Source organism: Tubulanus polymorphus, chromosome 7, assembly GCF_964204645.1.
Source record: "Tubulanus polymorphus chromosome 7, tnTubPoly1.2, whole genome shotgun sequence".
Lineage (NCBI taxonomy): Eukaryota > Metazoa > Nemertea > Palaeonemertea > Tubulaniformes > Tubulanidae > Tubulanus > Tubulanus polymorphus.
Window position 1 is genome coordinate 14187050 of NC_134031.1, and position 24137 is coordinate 14211186.

A 24137-nucleotide genomic window follows, 5' to 3' on the forward strand; every position below is an offset into this window, starting at 1 on the left:
CATGTGATTGCAATTTTAAGACAGTTTTAGTTTTTACGTTTGTTTCTGCCAAATTTATGTTAGATCAATCCCAAAACGTCTGTAAGTACATAGCAGAATATCTTCTAAATGTGTATTAATATTCAGTAATCAGTAACTATAGTTTAATGTGCTTTAAATCAGTCGCGAAAGTTTATTAAATTTAATTATTGAGTACGTGACTTCCGGTAAAGATGGAAGACATTTTTTTTTTTACTTTCGATATTAATTTCCTATGTTGCAATATTCTTATAGTGTAATATTGTTTATTTTATTAGAAACCAACAACAACATATGTAAAGAACGACAACAAGATATGTCAAGAACAACACAAGATTAAGTTGATTCAAGAATAAAAAGTCAAAGAGTTGCGTTTAAACCAAGAAGATTGTTGCGTTAAGTTTATTTGCAAGATTCAAGATTGGCAGTTACAGTCCAGCTTTTGTTTTCAACCATAAATTCCCAAATCAATCCAGCTAAGTCAAACAGGTGATTTTGGTCCACCCTGGTTATTAATGTAGGATACCGAGACTGAATTGTCAGTTTGAATTAGGATATGTTTATTTCCCAAAAACTTGGAAAAACTCTTTAGACCATAAAGAACTGCCCGTAACTCTAAAACATTGATATGCAATAATTGTTCTTGTTCAGTCCAGTGACCTCCAGTTCGCAAATCACCCAGAATAGCGCCCCAACCTGACATTGACGCATCAGTGGTCAAAGTGACCTCAGGAGAAATCCTAGAAATAGGAGCAAACGAACCAGATATATTATCTATCCACCAATTTAATTCATTCTTTGCTTCTAATGATCTCATTTTCGCAGAAAAATTTCCACTAGAATTTCTAAGAATACTTATTTTATCTCTATCTAGTTTGCGATAGTGCAGTTGCCCAAATGGAACAGCAGGGAATACTGAAACTAAAATTCCAAAGACTCCGGCAACTTGGAGTATTGTAGGCTGAGAAGTGTCTAACAACAATTGACATTCTCTCTTGATCTTGTCAATTTTATCATTGCCTATGAAAACGATCCAAAGTTTTGAATTCAACCAAAACCCTAACCATTTTCTTTGAGTATCTGCTTCTTTCTCTGATTTAACTTCATGAATTAAATAACCTGCTTTAGATAACTAAAGCTCAGTTTCAGATGTATTAATACTATTTTCCAAAATAGTATCTCCTTGTAAATGTAATATCATCAATATAATCAACTGAGATGAACCCTCTTAATTGAATGGTTCAAAAACAGGTTTCAATAACTTTGTAAAAAGTCTAGGAGCAGAAGAAATTCCATTCGGTAAACAGGTATATTGAAAAAGTCGACCTTTCCATATAAATCTAAGATATTTCCTATCATTTTCATGAATCGGGATAGAGTAATAAGCGTCCTTAAGATCTAATGAAGACATTAAACAACCTGGAGTCATGAGACTCTAACTGTAGCAAGAGAATTCATTTTAAAGTGACAATATTTTACTCTTTTGTTCAAATTAACTAAATTTAGAATCAATCTTAATGCTCCATCTTTCTTCAGAACAACGAAAATATTTGAAATGAATTCATCTTTATCATGAGTTGCGAATTCAATAATCTGACGACTAAGAAATTCCGTCAAAAGCTTGTCAATAGCTTCAGATTCAACAAACAGAAAAGTAATAGGTTTTGGTCACTTTTCCTGGATAGGGGGAGAAGTAGTCCACTCAATACGGTAACCTTTTACAGATTGCAAAATAAATTGATCAGACAAAAGTGTCTTTCAGAAAGGCAAAAAATGCCTAATTCGACCAGCAACCGCTAAATTCGAAGATGAAAAACTTACCACTTCTTCTGTTGATGCTGCTGCTGGCCTTTTCTCCAAAAATTCTGTTTCTCAGTGCTATAAAGAGGTTTAGAATAATAATTATCATTTCTTCGGTAGGGATGAAATCGGCCTCTACCGCGTGAACGTCCACGAAAATGTGGTCTGCCTCTCGGATTGACTAATTGGTCAACCAAACGACTAGATTTCTCCGCGTCAGGGAGTTGATCTGATAAATTATCTCCAAAGAGATCATTTCCAATTGGATTGGAAGCCGTCCAAATGGCTTTGTACTTTTGATTAAAGTTACGTTTTAATCAATCTCTTCGACGAAGATTTAATGAGTAATTAGCTTTAGAAAAAAGCATAAGTGCATCATAGAGCTTGGCTCCAACAGACTTTTTGTCAACAGGCGCTTTATCTGACAATAATTCAACTGCCTGACTAATTGCAGTCATTCCCCGAAGATTATAAAACTGGACTTTCTGTAAATTGGAATCCAGAGCAGTCATATCTTTGGGTAACTTGCACTAAATAGCCTGATTAACCCAAGAAGGAGGGCAATTCGCCTGAAGACCGGCTAAATCATCTGCGAAAAGTTTATTTAAATCATCATCCTGATTAATTATATTGTTATTATCATCAGGTAAAGTCTCGTTAAACAGCTACAATTAAACCCAGAAGATTCCGAAACTATTTCATCATCATAAATGTCTTCACAGACAACTTTAGACTCTCCGTTTTTTCATTTTAAGGAATTCCGCCATAACAGAATCGGAATCCGGATTTAAACGAGTTGCTTTATTTGAAGGGTCATTACCCAAAGCTTTATCTTTCGATGTCGAAGTCGACTTTAAAGGCGTTTCCTTCAAAACCCTAGATTGAACGGCGGTAAACTCAATCCCGTTAACAGGCTATAAGCCTGTGATTTGCCTTCATTAATAGAACACGATATATAGTCACTATCGGCAATATTCAAATCGGCGGGTTTCAACAGTGACCTCTTGCGCTAAATCAAAAACGTCACACGACGGATAGCGAGAAATGTTCTTGGACATTTTAATAGAATGAAAAACAGCACCCTGAGGGTCCGTTAGTTAATATTAATATGATGGCAATCCCGAAAATATACTTCCTTCCGACTCAGTCTGACCAATTATATTTAGCCTCTCAAACATTTATGTTGCGTTGTTCGTGATTGGATAAGGTTTAAAAAGGCTAGAAACAACTTATTCTTTGTTTCTCAATATTGATGTGTTAGTTACTACATAGATGGCGATCGCTACAACCATTTGAAGTGACTCCCACAATTATTTTGCCTTGCCTTCCTTTAGTAAATAGAGCAGTGGTATTTTATCATTGCACGTGGGAAGCTGAATCTTTTCTAGGTTAAAGTAAACTTGTATACAAACAATTTCACGGTGTACTACCAGATTCCTGCGTGGCGTTTGGGAGTAATTATTTTTCAAAGATCATGCCCCGTGTACACTAGATAGTCTCATTCAGAGCGTTATAAATTATACTTACAGCAGGTATGTAAACCTATAAAAACATTCTTTTGGGTGAAGATATCACTGTTGAATGTCTAAGGGCGAATTAAATCATCATCGTGACGATGTAGAAAACGATAAGGCCCTATTGACCTTTAAAAAAATTATTACAGCAAGCCTATCTCAGTTTCAAATTTTCTTGTTTTCAATGAACCCCAACGAAATCATTTATTTTTCTTTGTCTTCCAGTAAGATGAGCTTCAAGGCTAAGTGTTCAGCGAATGACAGACACCAGGAGTGCCAGAAGAAGGAGCAAATCACACATTAATATTGAAAGTTTTCAATATCAATCAAAGAAAGCAATTTAAATTAATCATATGCTTTTATTACTATATTTCTATCAGCCTTATATCAATAATTTGCACATTTTAAATATGATTGAAATTAATAAATTGGTACCTTTTTCTTAAAAACCATTTCCCATAAGATTGTGAAAGCTGAAATGAACTTTTTTAATTGTATGTATAACTAACTACATGCTGTTAGTATAATAAGATAAAATCCCACTAGGCTATTTACAGATTAAAAGAATTTAAAAACCAGACACACCTGACGATGATCTCTAGGGTGAGATCGAAACGTTGTGTCTTTTATATATTTTTGATTGAATAAATAAATTCTGGTTTTTAAATTCTTTTAATCTGTAAATAGTGGGATTTTATCTTATTATCCGTTCACCACCTTTGAGTGTGGTTATCGTTCTATGCTGTTAGTATGTTGAATGAAATGCAAAAATAACACTGAAATTTTAAAAAAAAGAATAATTGATGATCTTTTGATTGACTGGAATGTTTTGTTTTAATTACCTTTTTTAAATTAATTTTTGTCTTCTAATCTACTAAATAAACTTTGAATTGTGATGAATACTTAGGTTCTTGGTCTCCATATCTATATACCGGTATTTATGTTTTCAGCAGGCTAAATATTCTTACAATACACCCGAAATAATACATTTGCATTACCAGTTATTTCAGCTAGAAATAGCCCCCATATATTTGGATCCGTCTTGTGCTGCCACCACATGGCTAGTCAACACTGATTCATTCAAGATCAATTCTTAGACAGTGTTTTATTTAATAAAACTGTGATTAATGAGATAAGACAGTTTCTACAGATTGATAAGAGTATATTCTACCTGAAATGACAAATTATAAAATCAAAAATATCGATATTATGCACAAGTAAACTTTGTGGCAGAAAGCAGCATTAATCTCCAGGAAGTCACCTATATTTACGTGAGTCACGTAAATTTACGGGATACCCGTAGAAATACATATGCAAGTCGACCTGGTAAAGTGACAAATAACCGATAAAAACGAGAGCTCCTCTCGAACACGGCTATACGGACCGGAAGTATGCAACACAGTGACGTATAGGAAGTGACGACAATCTCATGGAATTACGTGCAGGTAAATGCAGGAGAATTCAACTAAGCCACACTTAAACTGCTTACTGGAGTTCTAATAGATGATGCTGATGCTGGTACTCTGTCATCGACATCAGGTCATGTTCACAGTTATAAAATAATGTTAACGTTATTTTCATAGACGGACGACGGGCGCCGAAGGACGTCCCTTTGATAAACGCGTATATGTGGATTCTAGAAAGTGTCTTTTTAACCGAATCTGACTTACTGACAAAGCCAGAAAAAAATGACGTCACAGTAGGTCCGGTATGAAGTTCATGGGGAAATCGCAAGTAGAATTACGTTACGCTAAAATCCGGCAGCGAAGTAACTAAAATCCCGCAACTTTTGGATCGGGTGATTACAGAATGTATTTATTTCGTGAAATTTCGACCAAGATTGAATCGTTGAATCGTTTAACAATGAACCGCCTGATCGAACGAGTTCAAATAGCTGATATTCCCTTAGCAACCGGAGCGAATTCATAATAACAAACGCGCCCGGTCCGGCATCGCGCACGGGTTCGAATCCCGGAGAATTACGCTCTAGCGCGCACGTACAGCAGTCAACCCCAGCCGCAGCACTGAAATATTTAATTATCTTATCAAATTAAATTACTCTAAAACAGCGATGAGAGTTAAACTGAGTGCGTTAAGACTCGTACAATTTGCTTAAAATTTCACGGCAGCGCCGATCGGTCTCGCTCGAGCAGCAGCCACCACATCGCGGTCGGCAACAACATTTAGTCTCTGCCCCTTCTTTCACCAAATAAGGAATTCAGTACCGCTAGCCACATGCACTGCTTATTTACTTGAGCCGTAGATACCCGGTACTCGTTATTCCCGGAGGATTAGAAACAAATAAATATTTTTCGTAAGAGAAATCAATTTTTGTATTGACATTTGAATTTTTCTGCTGATAATTAATCAATTCGATTCTTTCTGGCAGAAAATAATTTTCCGATTGATGCGTTTCAACCTGTCTTCCATTTTTCTCCGTAATTAAACAATTCGTCGTAATCTTCTTGTCCTTTTGCTTTCGAATGGTGCTAATCTCTTAATTAACAACCAGGTCAAAATTCTTCAATCTTGCAAAAACCAGTCTCAGTCTGAGTCAGTTTCACTTCGAAATGTCGGTTACATAGCGGTTTTTCAAAGTGGTTTAAACCATCGAATAATTCCTGCACTAATCTAAATCGAAATAGTTTTTAGCAGTGATAAACAGTGCCACGGGTAAGCCAAATACCAAAAATAATAAATAATTCAGTTGGGAAATTGGGTCAAGTCTTTTTCTGGCAGAATATTGAATTTCATTATCTTAAAAGCCCAAATTTTCTATAACCAGAAATGAATCAAACCTTACAGTTGCAGTTTCATCGTCTTTCCCCATCCCCCAACCCTCTGGCATTATTTTTCATTTTTCCAAGTTTTATCTACGAAGAAGGAGCAAATCACACATTAATATTGAAAGTTTTCAATATCAATCAAAGAAAGCAATTTAAAATATAGCTGCAAAGCAGCGATAACGGGTTTTCTGGATGCATGTGATCGAAAGGAAAAATTAATTACCGGGTATTCGATGGAAAAAATAAAATGAGATGATTTGGATATTATCGGAGCAATCCTCTTTTTGGTCTCGGAGCCCTCCTTTATTAACTTACTAAATGACGTCACAAACTGTTATTTCGCCGGTGCTTGTTGTCTAACAATTCAATTCAATTCTTTATTTACAGTAACCTAATAAGTAATTTTAAGTTTCAAATAGGATGGAAAGTACATTCAGACAATCTGTTGGTTCAGAGAGACCGTTATTACAGTATCAATTTATACATTTTGTTTCGAAGCTGTCAGTTGCCGAATCTGAATGAAGATGAATTTTATTTGACGAAATCGGCGGAAAATATATAATAATAATAATAATCAACAGAATTTCAAGAGGGTTTTCGACGAAAGTCAGAAAACCCTAATTAATCATATGCTTTTATTACTATATTTCTATCAGCCTTATATCAATAATTTGCACATTTTAAATATGATTGAAATTAATAAATTGGTACCTTTTTCTTAAGAACCATTTCCCATAAGATTGTGAAAGCTGAAATGAACTTTTTTAACTGTATGTATAACAGTATGTTTAACTGTATGTATAACTAACTACATGCTGACGAATTGATATGCTTCGGGCCCACAATTTCAATATGAAATAGAATTGATCAAAGTCGGTGGTTCTAAACACCGACCAAAACCGTCCAATACCGCCTGAAACCGTCCAATACCGACCAAAAGCCGTCCAACACCGACCAAAAGTAAAATTAGTACCGACCAAAATTGTAACAACCACCAAAAGTAGAATATGATACCGACCAAAACTAAGACGAGTAAAATGATACCCGACATCGTCTGATACCGACCAAAAGAATTTTGAACTAATCGCACAGATAATTCTCAAAACAAAGCTACGCGTGTCACTTCGATCACTGAGCGACCACAGTTCAATTTTGAATAGGTACAACTTTGTTAAATCTTTCACTACTTGAAAACTAATTCATGATCATTGGAAGGAATCACTCACTCACTCACTCCGTAATTGGCGTATCAAAGCAAACACAACTGAGACAAGTAATTTTTTTTTCAATTATTCATATCATAATAACTTGCTTTGATCATTATGTACTGAACGACCACAGTTCAATTTTCAATAGGTAATTACAACTTTAGTCAGTTGCCTAAAGTAATTTAATATCTTTCACTTATTGAAAACTAATTTATGATCATTAGAAGGAGACACTCACTTACTCCGTAATTGGCGTATCAAAGCAAACGCAACTGAGACTAATTTTTGTTTCAATTTCCACAATAACTTGCTTTGATCAAATTATTTACTGAACGACCACAGTTCAATTTTGAATAGGTAATTACAACTTTAGTTGCCTACTGTTAGTAATTACACTTTCCGTAATACTAAGTCACAATTTTTAGACAGGGCCATCATTCATCGACAAAATTACGTAAAAGCAATGGCATCGAGAAAAATTCAACCCCGTCGTCGTTAGGTCCGTTGGCCTTGTAGTGTTTGCAGCCTGGAATGTAAAAATCATTCGATATATTGTCCCTTCTGTGAAATGTGGAGCCATTCAAGCTGCGAGAAAATATCAGCAAATATATAACTGCCTGGAAATTATAGCTGCAACTCGTGCCGCCACGAAGACGATGGTTCATTATCTTATGGCCACGCACTAAAACGATTGGAAGAGTCTGCGATGAAAGGAATAAAAGGTCTAAAGGATGAAGCAAAAATGCTTACGTTACTTTTCCCTGACCAAGAGTCGAAAATGCAATTATCCGTAGTTAAACGAGTCAGAACTTCAAGTCGATGGGTACAGCAAACACCTGCTAGATATGATCGGACCATCGAATAAGATTCCAATTCGAGATCGAGGAAATGGAAATTGTCTATTTAATTCAGTTTCCGTCGCACTTTCAGGAACAGAAGAATTGGCGACGAAACTGAGAGTACGAACTTTTATGGAAATGGTATTGAATTCAACATTCTATAAGAACCATGGTAAATATGCTGACTTCCTAAAGTGTTCTCCTGAATTCGACACAGCATGTCTTGAAGCTGCCAAGAACCACTCATATTCTTCGATATTTACAGTTCAGGCATTGGCAACCGTTTTACAACGGCCAATAATGTCCGTGTACCCAGCAGTCAACGGAATTTTTGATCATTGCGCTAGAATACTTAATTGCAATTTTAATCCAAGAGACAAAGGTATCGCCAAGAAAAGAAAACGACAAAATCAACAAGAAATCTATTTAATGTGGACTAAGTCGACTACAGATGAAAGGCCAAGAACAGATGAAACTTGGTTACCAAACCATTTCGTTCCACTATTGGAAAAAGAAAAGGCGATGAAGGAACGAAAGATAGGGCCACCACCCGAGCAGAAACGAGTTGAACATAGTAAGAAAAGGAATGTCCATTTTACTCCAACCAAAAGAGAAAGTGAAATCGACGAAATGGCCGAAAAGCGGAGCCGAAATATCAGTCCATCAGGTATTATGTCATCGACATTTGGAAGAAAACGTCCGGAGACACCTTCAACACAAGGTCGGGGCGAATGATAAAATAAAACACAATGTGATTAAATCTATATTTGGAAAAAACGGTATTTTAGATAGCGAAAGTGAATTTGATTTCGAGAACATGGTAATGAATATAAGAGAGAAGAACACGCGTGTAGTTCCAAATTTTCTATCTTATTTTGAGAAACTCGTTCCAAAACTTAAAGAGTATGTATTTAAACCAAAATTAAGAAACCATTGGATTCCTACGAATTGGACAAATAACAATTGCGAGTCATTGAATCAGGTTATTAAGATGGCGATAAACTGGAAAATTCAGAAAGTGCCCGACTTAATTACGAAGTTGCACGAGATCGTACGACTTCAGTATATTGACATGAGGCGAGCTTTACACGGCCAAGGAAATTACCAACTCGCCCCGAAATTGGGAAATTTTGCAGTCAGCCATGCAGTATGGGCAACAAAAACTAAAGATGAAAAAACAAAACATTTTGAAAAATTCATGAAATATAAAACACCACGCAAAGTTAACAACGTAATCACCTCAACAGATGGTACTCTATGCATCCCAAAAACGGCTACAACTGCGAAGAAGCCCGGGCAGAGAAAGCGAACCAAAAGTGAACGAACGACACCTGCTCGAAGAAAATTAGATATGTAAAGTTTGTTGATATAGATTGTAAATAAGATTTCTTAACCCTTTAACTAGCAATCGGTCGCTAGCGACCGATTTGAATAGACCAGCTATAGTGAATAGAATAGTCAAGTATTGATTTCAGTGAAGCATTCTAACTCATTTTCCTATCAGCAGATGGAGACACCAGACGGCCTACAATGTCTAACAAGGTTGGAAAGTGATATATCATACATTTGGCATGTAGAAGGGGGTATGGAAACCATGTGTCACGTGGTTCAGATTTCCAAAATTGAGAATATCGTTAGTAGTAATGGCCAATGCACTAAAGACGTTCTTTAGTGAGTTTGGCTGATATTTTGGACATAGTAATGAAAGATTCTGATGATAATTCATATTGTGATGAATCTCATCATAGTTTTTTATTATGGGTGGCCCAAAAATCTGAATGACCTTGGGATCTGTGACCTTGGGATCAGACCCTGAAGGTAACACCCAAAGTTCGCAAACATGGTATCATTTGAAAGCTTATGAAAAGAGCTTTCATAAAAAACATACAATGTTGGGTTATCCCTCATATCTACTGAGTTATTAAGTTTTCCCCTTGCAAGGTCCAAAATCTCTCACAGGCCGAAAAATACTTGCCAGTTAAAGGGTTAATCAACATTCATTTTGATTTCTTTTTCAGTTATTCGGAAAGGGTTTGTCAGATTTGATAGTAAAATTCTAATCTTGGATTTGGCATTTGAAATGGGTTTATCCAATTGCATTCTACTGATAGGCTGTATCCTTACTCAAAATCAAAACTCCTCTATTGTCCTAGCTCTTTAGTCATAAATTTCAACTTGTGTGCTGGTAAGTGGACTCAATTATTCATTTCTCAGTTTGATATATACTTGATATATTACCATGTTTTTTCTTTGTTTTAGAGTTAATCCTAAAGAAGTACCATGAATTTCTTTCCTCAATATCAGCGATGTTTCGGCGGTATGAAAATAAGTCAAACTTCGTAACTTTGCGCATCGGGCAGCATGGATGTTTTTCAGCGTCGAGTGTGGTAGGTGGACTCCGTTCAAGGTTTATTCAATGCTGTGTTTATTATTTGACAACCCTTAAATAACTCGGTTTCATTTTTATGTCATTTCAGCAGGTTGAGGTCCGTTTGAGAGCCGTCTAGGAACACCCATGCAGAACGATCGACTGACGCTAGAAGACTAAAATCAAATGTGCTTAATGTATAAAGTCTAATTGTGTATTTTGTAGATTGTATTTTGATCGGCTGTCAATAAAAATTTCAAAATTCGATTCGAGTTTTAATTCTTGATATTTATTCTGCTTTGGGAATGAAAATCTTCGGTTGGGAGGATTTTGGTCGGTGTTTGGCAGCTTTTGGTCGGTATTGGACGGCTTTTGGTCGGTATCAGGCAGTTTCGGTCGGTATTGGACGGTTTTAGGCGGTATTGGATAGGTATATCCATAAAAAATTCAAATTGCCCCAATCTTACTGAAACAAAGCTTATTGGAATAAGGAAGGCTCAAATAACAATATGCTTTTTAAATTTTTGAATTATCTTCAGTAGTTTTTGAGATATCGCACTTTAAAGTTGGCAAATTTCAGCGAAAAGTGTCTTCATATTTCAATACGCAAAAACTGTGATCTTTGTTGTGTAATTTGTGCACATATTTTACAGTAAAAGTGCTATATCTAGAAACTACATATGATAATTACACAATTCAAAAAGTTATTTCATGTGAATACTTAGACCTTGAATTTGAGATAGGTTAAATTATTTGGGGGTCTCGCACTTGACCCCAGTTGCCATGGAAACAAGTAAAATAGGCCTAAAAGTTGTTAAAACAGTTATTTTAAGTTATTTAATGTATTATACATGTCTAACTAATTAACCCCTGACAATAAACATAATCCAAATGTTGTATAAAACTTGATAGATTTAATTTCAAAAGGGTTGCTATGGCAACAGTGTCAAAAATTGAGATTTTGATGAAATTGGTGTTTAACATAGGTTTCTTGGGTGAAATCAAGGATACAATATGATCATTAGCCCCCTCTGAACACCATGGAAGGTCTTTATGCTGATGAAATAATATTTTTAATAGAAATTATGACTTTTCGACTCAATTAAACAAGAAAGGTACGGAACAAATTTTTTTCTGAGAAATTCAGAGCCGTAATATTCTAGAATATCATTCTACATTAGGTTATAGTGCCAATCTATGAAAATAATGGCTGTAATCAAAGGTTTATTCTCTAAAATTATCCTGGATTGAATTAAATAGATAGCCAGACCAAATAATCTAAAAACATCCTGGCTGGCAGGGTGCCTCGGCTGTTGCTAGGCGACCAAAAAACTTTAACAAAATGTATACATTTTTTGTGCGCTCCTATGCGCGTGTACATATAGATTCATATAGATGCTTTAAAATGAATTCGCAGGCAGTTTTCATGCTCTGAAGGTTTTTAAACCATTGAGCACCACTGGTTTAATCCAGAACTCATTTTTTGGTAGAATTGTGCTCTAAGGGTTGCATAATCTATGACTACTACTATTTAGTAAAACCAGAGTGAAATTACGGTTGAACAGTATGTGCGACTGAATCTAGTGGTTTTGTATGGGCTTTTAGGGATAGAATAATGAAAATCCTTCTGCCGCCGGTACCCCAGCTACTCTTCTCGATTACACAGTAAGGAATCTTTTACATGCACTTTAAAAAAGAATGTACATGCCCGGCCTTTGATAAACCAGTTGGGAGCACTGGTATATTCTGACCTAATAACTTGGCTTCACTGGTGCTAAACACACCAGGCACTCTATCCAGCCATCAGGTCATCAAAAATAAGAATTTGAAAGAATCAAATAAATAAAGAAAAATACAACTGAAGATTAATAAAAATGAAACTTAACAAAATATACTGGAATGCAACACAAACATAGGTTAAAGATTTGGAAGATTAAATATAAGAAAGAGTATATGTAATAAAAGAAAAGACATAACTAAAGATTAAAACAGAATAAATATAACATAAAATATAAATAATTAAGGATAGACACAACTGAAAATTTGAAAAGAATTAATATAACAAAAATATAAAAAATTGAAAAACAAAAATATAAATAATTGAAAAGAATGAATGTATAACAAAAATATAAATAATTAAATATAGCTGCAAAGCAGCGATGACGGGTTTTCTGTAAAGCCATTCAGAATGATGGGAATTGTAGTAAATTGAAATATCGATACATAGAATAAAATGCATTGACAGATTCGAACCTAATATGCAACCACTGTGTAAACGTCAAATATGATTCAGCTTTGAAACCGAACATACGTGGACGTACAATCACAAATATTAATATATTTGACCAGGCACTTATTTTGGCATTCAAACATCATGATACTGTATTATCACCATCCTTAAAAATGGATCTGTCCTATTAAGAACTCATCTTAAGCACCTGCTGAGCCGATAGATTGAGTGAATTCACAGATAAGAACGTATTATGATTTAGAATAGATTAGATTTAAGAAGTTAATGTTTTTATTGAAATATTTGAATAAATACATATATTGTAGTGTAGATTCAATCAATAAATTATGAATTTATTTGGTCTGGGTTTCCGGCTGATGTTGATTTTGGCTGTTATGGATTACAAATTCTACAGTGATAAACAATTGATACCTGCAACATGTGTGTAAATCAAACCTATTCCACTAGTTGCGTGTGTTTCCTAATAAACGGGAGAGTCACTCTTGATCTGAATTATTAGAACTAGGGGTCCAGGGACACCATGCCCACTTGGGAAGTGGTTCCAAATGCTCAACAATCTAACAATTCAGGTATCAAAGGTATAAAACATCCCTTTTCAAAGAATACCCATCACAAATTGCAATGAGAAATGGCAAACTCAGAATTCGGGCCAAAATTGACATTTTTGGGCACTAAAAAAGGTCATAGGACGGCCATCTTGAGTCCGTATGCCAATTTTTGTTATGCTGATGGGCCCAGGGGCATTCACATATATCGGAAAGATCAAGGTAATTGATCAAAGCGTCTTCAAAATTTCCCTCAGAAAGTTCAAAAATGTGTAAAAAGTGTTGATTTTGGCGAACAACAATGGCTGCCAGTCGGCCATCTTGATTCTGACAGGGCCAGTTTTTGAGCTGAAGATGTGTCTAGGGTAGATACATGTGAAACCCAAATATCAAGACATTACATTGAAGCGTCTTCAAAACTTCCTAAAATAACTGATTTCCGTCTACGGACGGCGGACGAAAAGTGAACGCAATAGCCCGCTGGGACTAAAGTCCCAAGTGGGCTAAAAATAATGTTCATTTAGTCATAGAAATTCATTGCCTTTTTGGAGTTTCTGTAATAATATTTGTTCTGCCCTAATTTTTATTACTGTATGAACCAATGATATGCTTTGTAAATATGATGTAATAAAATAAATTTGAATTAAATTTGAACATGAGAATCAAGCATAACTTGTGTTTTTTCAACTTGTCTTACTTGTCTTTTGTTAACAGTTCCAGAGTTTCAATTACAATCAAATCCAAATTGGCTAAAAAGTACATAGGACTAAATGAAATGAACGGTTAGTTACTGCAAACCTATTCCAGTGTTATGTCGATCGTGTTGAATCACTTTCCTTGAGTTGAAAGAATCAGATCTTCTATGGTACAACATCGGTCGAAGAGAGATATCTTGGTGTTGACTGTCCTTGACCATCTAACTTCATGCGTTTGACATTGGAATTTAGCATCATACCCATTTGAACTGCAAAATATTCATACAACATGAAAACCTACAGTACATGTATACAGTATTAATCAAACTTTCACCGATGTTGGATATTTGAATGAACATTAGGTTTATTTCAGTACTCTAAAGCAGGAAATAATAAGCCCAATCAATAGGCCCTATTCCCATTGGAACAATTATATAATGCGTACAGCTGTACCGTACACTTATCAGTCAAGAATGGAGAAATCGGTATACCAAACCTACGAACAGCAAAATGTACAGGCCTACAATGATTTCTGGTAATACAAGCCGTGACCACATGAACGTTTTGGTTTGACTATTAATGTCAGCAGGTCAGAGAAGGCCTGGCCAAACTTAATCACATGGCTCAAATCAATTAGCCTTTCTGCGTGTGAATATTTCACTGTATTGTTTTAAAAATTGGCCTATCGAGTGAATTAGTACATAGACTGAATTAGACTTTAGGCTAGTCCTGACCAAATCCTATCCATATTATAATGGCACCAGTTATAGTAACATCACTGTAGGGCCGACGAGAGGGAAAAAGTTGTGTTTGTAGTACATAGGCATGGTAGGCTTGTCGTACTCACTTAATACTTAAAACGCTGTTGTTACCTGTACGTGACTGTACGGTGATTTCTACAGGTTAGCCATATGTGAGTACGTTGACGCTCAGACTTGCAATATTGGGATTCGAAACCAAACGAAAAAAAATCCAGTAGTAGTCCAGTGATTTACCCACTGTGCCACAGAACGTAACTGGTGGGTGGATGAAATTTGACTTACAAATAGCCTAGCCTCACCTAACCCAAACTCTATTCTTTTACGCATGCGCGTTTGCAGATTATAGGAACTCACGTACAGCGTTTTTAGGGAACTCACGTACGGTTAACCTGTGGATATCACCGTACAGTCACGTACGCGTTACAATTTCGTACTAAAAATGGCATTGGCTACTAGGAACTCACGTACGGCGTAAGTAGGGAACTCACGTACGGTTAACCTGTGGATATCACCGTACAGTCACGTACGCGTTACAGTTTCGTACTTAAAATGGTATTGGCTACTAGGAACTCACGATTGGCATTATAGACTTAGTAGGGACCTCACGTACGCGGTTAACCTGTGGAGATCACCGTACAGTCACGTGCGGTTAACAACTACGTACTTAAAATGGTATTGGCTTCTATATAATAGGCCTATAGACAAATAAATACTGGTAGGCTTTCTTATAATCTTAGCTTCCACACTTCACAACCGAACCAACTGACCAACCAGTATATTTAGTCCCAGTACGCACCAACCGGCACAGGCCTAACACTGTTTGTCAACTGTGTGTACCGTTGTAGGCTATCGATAATCACCTGATACTTTTCTGTCGTTTGTTTTCTCTCTGAGACGAAGACGAACGTAATTCTAGTAGCCTTCCGCGACTCAACGACCTTGATTTAAACTTGATCAATTCAAAGTCTGTTTATTGACGCTTTTGGTTACATGAACCGATCAGCAATATACTTAAATAAAATAACCGGAATAACAAGAAATCAAAAATATTAAAGAGGTAACAAACAAATGCCCGTAAACCTGTCAGACACGCGAACGCCGGACTCGTAAACTCTTGGACTCGGACCCGCTGAGCAATAAATTCATAAAATTGACTTTGAAATTGATTGTGGAGAAGAGAGGGAATAATTCAATAGCTCTTCCTCGAAAAGAAGAGAGAAATATCGGTAAGAAAACACAACATGGCTACTAATTGAATGGAGCCAAATTTCCGATGTTTACGGCTCGACAGTGCCTTTATAACGTGGATTTATCAAAATTCCCATGCAGTATCTGGAGATTGAAGTGAGCTGAAGGACATCATACGGATTGTATCGGCGACAGCGGTAAGGTAAGGAAGCCTTTACACTTTTAACAAAAACTATGTGGAAAAGGGAAAAAAAAAATAATAATAATCACGCGAATTTCAATAGGGTTTTCTGTGAAGAAACAGAAAACCCTAAAAATAGACACAACTAAAGATTTGAAAAGAATTGACATAACAAAAATATAAATAACTAAAAAGTACAACTAAAGATCTGAAGGGAATTGACTTCAGAAAAAGTAAAGATAAATATATTCCTAGTTGATAAAAAGATAAGTGAAGTTGACCAAAAGATAAGTGAAAGTAAATTAGTTCTGTGAAAAATATCAACGACACCCCAATAAATCTGTAATAGATAACTATAGTAAATAAAATAAATTACCAAATGATACTAAATTATCAGGGTTTTTGTTATTGCCCGATTCAACAAGACTTAGACTTAAATAAATTATACAACAATAATAAGTTATTCAACAACAATAAATACAACGAGTATTGAATTTTTTTTGGATTTTTTTAAGATAAATATAACAATGAAACTCAACAAGAATAAATAATATTCATATTCAAATATATATATATATATATATATATATATATATATATATATATATATATATATATATATATATATACACATATTTACAGCAGGTTAATAATGTTCATTAGCAAGTTTGATTTTCAAGGGAATAGCTCTAGGTCATTACGCATAATATCAACAATAATTTCATCAGCCGACATATAACAAAATTCACCATTATCAAATACAACTTTAAAATCTAGAATTCCGCGCTTAGTTACTTCTACTGACTCAAAATATCCATTATACCATTTGGTTGTCCCTTCATCTAGCCATCTAGCGAAAAATTACTACTAACTAAACTATGCGGTGTAATTATCAGTTCAAATAAGTCTATCATTTCTAATGGAATGGCAATATCAAATAGCTCATTCATGATCGATTTCAAATCTTCTAAAGTGGACTTGCTAAATGTTATCTTCGACTCAGGCTGACATTGAAAGATTCTATTTCGAATATTAATCTGAGATTTAATTACTTCTAAGGATTTTGTTTTAGAATGTCCAGCCAGATAACTTTCCATCATATCGGGTCCAGTCCACAGACCCCCAGATTGAAACATACATTCGAGCCATTGTTCAAATTTAGCTATGTCGCGATCTTCCTTTTCTAATTTCTTTTTTCGCGCCTCAAGTAGTTTATTTTGAATTTTCTCAGAATGTTCCTCTTCATCTAATCTATCCTGCTCGTTTATATTCTTAACTGATCTTCTAGCTAGACTAATTACACTTTCTTTATCAACATCTGACTTCGATCGCAACCATTCGCCTGTTTTATTCTTTCGAAACATAACCTTAGCTTCTATATAGCCAGTTTTCTCATTTCTGGCACGCGCAATTTCCTGATCTGCTGATGCAAAATTTCGTTCTCCGCTTATGTTTGTATTTGAGCAGGATGCGGCTTCTTCTAATAGCTGAGCAGATGGATTGTCAAAAATTCCACCTGGAAGTTGAGATTTCAATTGCCTGTCCATCACATTCAAACATGCTTGGCACAGGTCTTTCAATAAACTTAAAGTGGTTCCGTCTGAATGACTTGGTGCTGTTAAACTTCGAAATACAGCATCTCTCTGGATATCAACAAGATCAAAAGCACAAGGAGCATCAGGTGTCAATAGACTACTAGCATCCTTTGCCCAAGCACCAAGTCTTGAATGAGCTATTTCAAAGTGCTCATTCATTTCAAGAATATTCCGCGTTTGGCCTAAGAGTCGCATCCAAGGTCCGGTTAAAACTTGGCCTATGATTCCCTGACTACGTAAACATGGATCCAATTCATCTAATTGTAATGCGTTCAGTACACTTGTTTGAACAACATTTCGAGGACTGAAAGTGTCATTGAAAAATTCGATAATTCCTGATTTATAATGGTATAATGAACCGCATGAGAGGAAAACTACATGAAACCTATTGCCGACAAAACGATTATAAAGTACTGATTTTCTTCTTTCTGTTTCAGGTACGATTCCTTTAGAATGAAGAAAACTGCTCAATTCAGTGCTACAGTTGTACTTTGTATCATGAAATAATTTACTGATCACTTTCTCACAGTCGCCTGCCATTGCCTCAAGTGGGTGCATGGCACATTTAAAGTTATTCAAGTTATGGCTTATCAAGTTTTCTAATTCTGTTTTTCAATCGCTGTATTCGTAGTGACACGATCAGACATGGTGTTTTTGATCTTATTCAAAGTAGAGTTGGAATCTACTAAATTCTGAGAATTCGAAGAATCGATTCTATTACATGCTTTAACGATGGTTTTAGTATATTCATCAGCAGTTCCACCGGCTTGAATGGTTAGTCCCATTAGTAAGTCGCCTTGTTTGGTGGCTACCTCAACTTCTACAAGATGTCCTAGTTTTTTTGTAGTTCCATCGTATTTCACTGTGAGATTATCTTCTTTCTCAATGGTTTCTTGAACCTGAGACCTAGAGGCAGCTTTCATTTCTTTAGTGAATCGATTCTGGGTTGTATACAAAGGCATATTTCCAGATAGTTCAGTGTCGGTGAGAGCAGAATTTACTAATTTAATGGCAGTTGAAACATTTTTTTGAGAAATTCCTAAGTTCTGCAGATTTTAGCTAGCTTCACGAATTTTATGCGAATACGTTCTTCCGTCCATTTTAGTGCCTAATACCTGATTCTCCCTATTTTCTAGAGTCAAACATTTATCCTGTAGATGACTAACTTCTGAATTAAGAGATGAAATCCTTTTTACCTTTCCACAGAGATTTTCTTGATGTTCCAAAAGAGATCCATTTAAATTCTGGGAATGTTTTTCTTTTAAGCTAGATCTGGATGATAGTGAACGGGATTTTGTTTTTGATTTATTCTTGTGAAGTTGCCTGATAGTTCGTTTGGCTTTCTGCAGTTTGGACTGAAGCCTGGCAACATTCTGAGCCTCACTTGTTGATTTTAAATCCAAATATCTTGATTTCCATAATTTTGCTGAAGCTTCTTTCCTTTTCATGAGGAAATTAGTGCGGCTCGTATTGCAATTTCTCAGTTTTTGCTTCAATTGCAAATTCTCCATTTCAAGTGAATCATTTCTACTTTTTAGATTGCTATTCTGTTCTTCTAAGGATCTTAATCTATCTTTAGCTTCAGCTATTTCACGAGCCATAGTTATGGAGACTTCGTTCACTATATCTTGTTCAAATGAAACCCTTTGTCGCTTTGAAGCCAAAGGGTTGGATTCTGAAGATGGTTCTGGTGTAGTAATTGGATCGACATTAGGCGGGATGTAAGTTTGATTTAGGTATTCTGAAGGAGACTTGCTTTTGGATATAGCCCTCCTTTTGCAATGAACTTGACTGAATGAAGATCTTATTATTCTACCTGAATGTATACCGGATATGTGTGGGTATACATAGCCTAATGTCTTAGCTATTTCAATCCATGAGATTTTGGCTTTTGTAGCGTAATTGAAAATCTCATATACATTCCCATTCTTTATGTCAGCAGGATTCAAACGTTTTAGATTATCTAGGTTTTCGCTATCGATTCCTAAAGAATCACAGAAAGGACCAAGTGAGGTAGCCATGATTGAACTATGGAACTGCAGTAAATCTCTGTTTTATAATCCTTATTGAATAAACCCTTTTAAAATGATAGAACACTATATATTCATATAATCCGCTATAACGCATGTGGCAAATATGTACCCTAATTGCTATTGATTCTAACCCTGAAAAATGATCCAAACTTGAAATAGTTTGAATAAATCCTAACTTGAAATGGTTTGAATTAAAACAAAAGTAATTCAAACTTTGAGAATGATCCTAACTTGAAATACTCGAAACAACCGAACTTGAAATGGTTTGAATAAATCCTAACTTGAAATGGTTTGAATTAAAACAAAAGTAATTCAAACTTTGAGAATGATCCTAACTTGAAATACTTAACTCGAAACAACCGAACTTGAAATGGTTTGAATAAATCCTAACTTGAAATAGATTGAATTTAAAAAAGATTAATTCAAACTTTGAGAATGATCCTATCTCGAAATAATTTGAATAAATCTAAACTTGGAATAGTTTGGATAAATCCTAACTTTAAATAGTCTGATGAACTTAACTTGAAATAGTTTGAATGATCCTAACGTGAAATATTTTGGGTAAATCCTAACTTGAAGTAGAACGAATTGTAACTTGAAATAGTTTGAATTAAAACAAAAATTAATTCAAACTTTGAGAATAAATTCTAACTTCAAATAGTTTGAATAAATCCTAACTTGGAATAGTCTGAATAAATCCCGACTTAGAATGGTCTAAATAAATCCTAACTTTAAATATTTTAAATAAATCCTAACTTGGAATGGTCTAAATAAATCCTAATTTTAAATAATTTGAATCAAAACTAAGTTAATTCAAACTGTGATAATGATCTTTGAATTAAAACAAAATTAATTCAAACTTATTGATCCTAACTTGAAATAGTTAAAATAAATCCTAACTTGAAATTGTCTGAACAAATTCTAACTTTAAATACACTGTAGTCTGAACAAATCCTGACTTTGAATTTCCACTAAAGTTAATAGTTTGAATCGAAACTAAATTAATTCAAATTTGAGAATAAATCCTAACTTGAAATAGTCTGAATTAAAACAAAATTAATTCAAACTTCGATAATGATCCTAACTTGAAATTGAAACAAGCCGAAATGATAAGTCAAGAATCAAACTTTGACTTAAAATACACTGTAGTCTGAACAAATCCTGACTTTGGAGTTTGAATTTAAACAAAAATAATTCAAACTGAAAATAAATCCTAATTTGAAATAGTCTGAATAAAACTTGATATAGTTTGAATCAAAACTAAATTAATTCAAATTTGAGAATAAATCCAAACTTGAAATAGTGAGCGAATAGATCCTAACTTGAAATAAACTGAATTAAAGCAAAATTAATTCAAACTTTGATAATGATCCTAACTTGAAATTGAAAAAAAACGAAATTATAAGTCAAGAATCAAACTTTGACTTTAAATAAGTTGAAAGTGTCTAAAAAGTAACTAATAAGACCTAACTCTGAGCGCTATCTTAAAGAAGTGAAAACCTAACCGATAAGCGTTGAATTGTATCTGTAAGAACGCTGAGCAAAATATTTTAAATCAGTTGAATATAGTTATTGAGCGCTCAGAGATAACTTTTGCTGATGATATCGGGTGTACGTCTGAAAATACGTACTAATACTTAGAATAGTGGCACAGAGACAAGGCGGATACTCCCGTATCTATGCTACTGGAAATTGCTCCGATATCGTCAGAAAAAGTATTAAATATTTAATGGTTTACGCGACCCTAACCTAACCTAAATTTACAGCAGCTGGATCGGTGGATACTCCTCACCAAACTGCCCTAAGGCACCCTCCTAAATGTACTAATTGAGGGGTACCGAGCGAAGTGCAATGCCCGTGCCTTAGAAACCTAAACTAGTGTTTTTTTAATGCGTTGTTTGTGTAAAGTGTACGCGTTTAAAAGTTTGGATACCAAAACACCCAAACGAAGTCTAAAAATGTGTTTTTGTCGCGAGTTCTGAATCAAAAGAATGAATGACAGGTTAAGGCAAAACGATCCCCGTACGTCTTCAAATCTCAAAATCCAGAAGAAAATCCGTTATTTTAATATATGCCGTACTGAAAAGTACCACACTATTAAAACAATTACCTAGAGCTAAAACCCTACGCGAATATCACGATAAAACGACTGAAAAGAGGTCAAGTTATCTCTAAATCAATCGCGATTGACCGTAGCTTTGCCGACTCAGTCAACCTCCAACGCGCTAATGAGGATTCCTGGAAAATTACCCGACCTATATTGTCTTAAAAGTTCACCCAGGGTGAATTAGTAGTTTCTTTCTAAAACTTCTCATGACCACTTTTTGGATGAAATTAGCATTAAAACATTCCAATGATCGACTTAAACCACTATGTGCCTCCCATCAATAGTTTAACTCGATAAATTTAATGCATAAGTTGGTCAAAATAAAAAGTTTGAAAAAAAACAAGCCTGCCTCCCCTCCCTTAAAAAATGCGCTTTTTTTAACCCAACCGGTTCACAGAATATGCCAAGTCAAATGTCACTCCGCATTAAGAATTAATGCGGAAAAAACGACCTTATTTCCAGTTAAATAAATTCAGTAATCGTATTATATTTCCACCTCAGATGCATTATGAATTAGTATTGTTGACCCAGAAACCGTTAAAAGTTGCTGCACTGCGTATTTGAATGACTCATCGATTTTCTATGCATCGCGTGATCATTCATTGCGCGAGAAGCCGCCATGATGAATGCGCGTTTCAATCGTCGGTTAGGACATGCAATTTTCTGGCAGCTCTCACTCAGCCCCGACACAATATAAATTCAAGCGGTTTTCGCGATTCAAAACTTAAGAACCTAAAGGATATGATTCCTGGTGAGAGATCGCTTATTCCGGATGAAAAAGTATATAATTTTGCATGCAAACATGAGGTAAATTTTTAAATTGAATTTTCATCAACTATTGGCGGATTTATACAGTGAAAAACCCCACCAGGTCAGGAAGAAGGTTCTGATTGGCTAATCTATAGAGGTCATTAAGTGTTCACATGATTCTAGTGGTTTTATGAATGAATTTACTACGAGTCCTCTCCCGCGCGTAGCGTGGCTCACGCGTCACACTTTTCTTAGTCAATAATGGTCGTCACAATCGATAGTGGCGCCCCGCGGGGATATGAACATACCTATATTGGACGGTTTTGGTCGGTGTTTAGGATTACCCGATCAAAGTTACTTTCCAGTAGCATGGGATTGACTACAATTAATTTTCTCTGTGTTCCTAATGTCTATTTATTAATTGATGAGACCTGTTTTTCTTGGATATTTTGCTTACTTTTTGGGGTACATACCTCATTTATGTCTTAACAGAATGCCAAAAGTCGCGGACAACAACTGAATATCCGATATATTTCCAGTTCTGTACCAATTAGATGGATTGGCAAAAAGACTCCTTAAGTCCAATTGAATGAGAGAGAAAATCCTCCATTTTGTGAAATTTCTTGAATTTTTACATTGTCACCATGCCTACGAAATGAAGTTATTTTTCTTGTGGGGTCTCAACAACTAAATCAGGGTGGCGTAGGCATGGTAACAATGTTCAAATCCAAGAAATTTGACAAAATGGAGGATTTTCTCTCTCATTAAACTGGACTTAAGGAGTCTTTTTGCCAATCCATCTAATTGGTACAGAACTGGAAATATATCAGATATTCAGTTGTTGTCCGCGATTTTTGGCATTCTGTTAAGACATAAATGAGGTATGTACCCCAAAAAGTAAGCAAAATATCCCAGAAAAACAGGTCTCATCAATTAATAAATAGACATTAGTCACTGACAATATTTTGAGTGTATTTCGTTATACACTCAAAATACACAATACATACACAATGTACCAGACAGAATACACGAGGTTGTTTCCGAATCGAAATGATTTGTTAGTATTAAAAATTAAATCAAGCTGTGACGAAGCGTCCATCACTTAGATTTCATCTATTACATATTATATACTATATACATTGGATTAACAGATTATCGTTTTTTACATTACCTACAACTCTGATACGACGAGCCCCTATGGTCATGTTCGTGTGCAAGAGTGAAGAGAAGTGACGAGAACTGAAGCGTGCCGCCGTTAATAGTTTACTTCCGCTACAAGGCTCCACGTCTCGGACTTTAAAAAAATTTTTAGGAAACCCAATTTGAAACTTCTATTAGTTTATACGACGATATACGGTCAAATAACGAAAGTAGACACTTAGGTGTACACGGGTAAATTAAATATCCTCTCTAACGTAGGCCTGTGAAGTACCCTTTATAGGAAGCAAGTGGGTTGAATAAAGGTTTTATTGAATTGAATCATCGAATTGCGTTTGTT

The 24137-nt window shown here is 35.2% G+C and overlaps 1 protein-coding gene across 1 annotated transcript; it reads right to left on the reverse strand.

The window, feature by feature from the left end:
• Nucleotides 1–499: 499 nt before the first annotated feature.
• LOC141909176 (uncharacterized) lies at nucleotides 500–24122 on the reverse strand. Its single transcript, XM_074799562.1, has 5 exons — nucleotides 24086–24122; nucleotides 23926–23933; nucleotides 23811–23878; nucleotides 1840–1896; nucleotides 500–758 (listed from the first exon to the last, which is right to left on the reverse strand). The coding sequence occupies exons 1-5, from the start codon at nucleotides 24120–24122 to the stop codon at nucleotides 500–502; spliced, it is 429 nt and encodes a 142-aa protein (XP_074655663.1).
• Nucleotides 24123–24137: the final 15 nt, after the last annotated feature.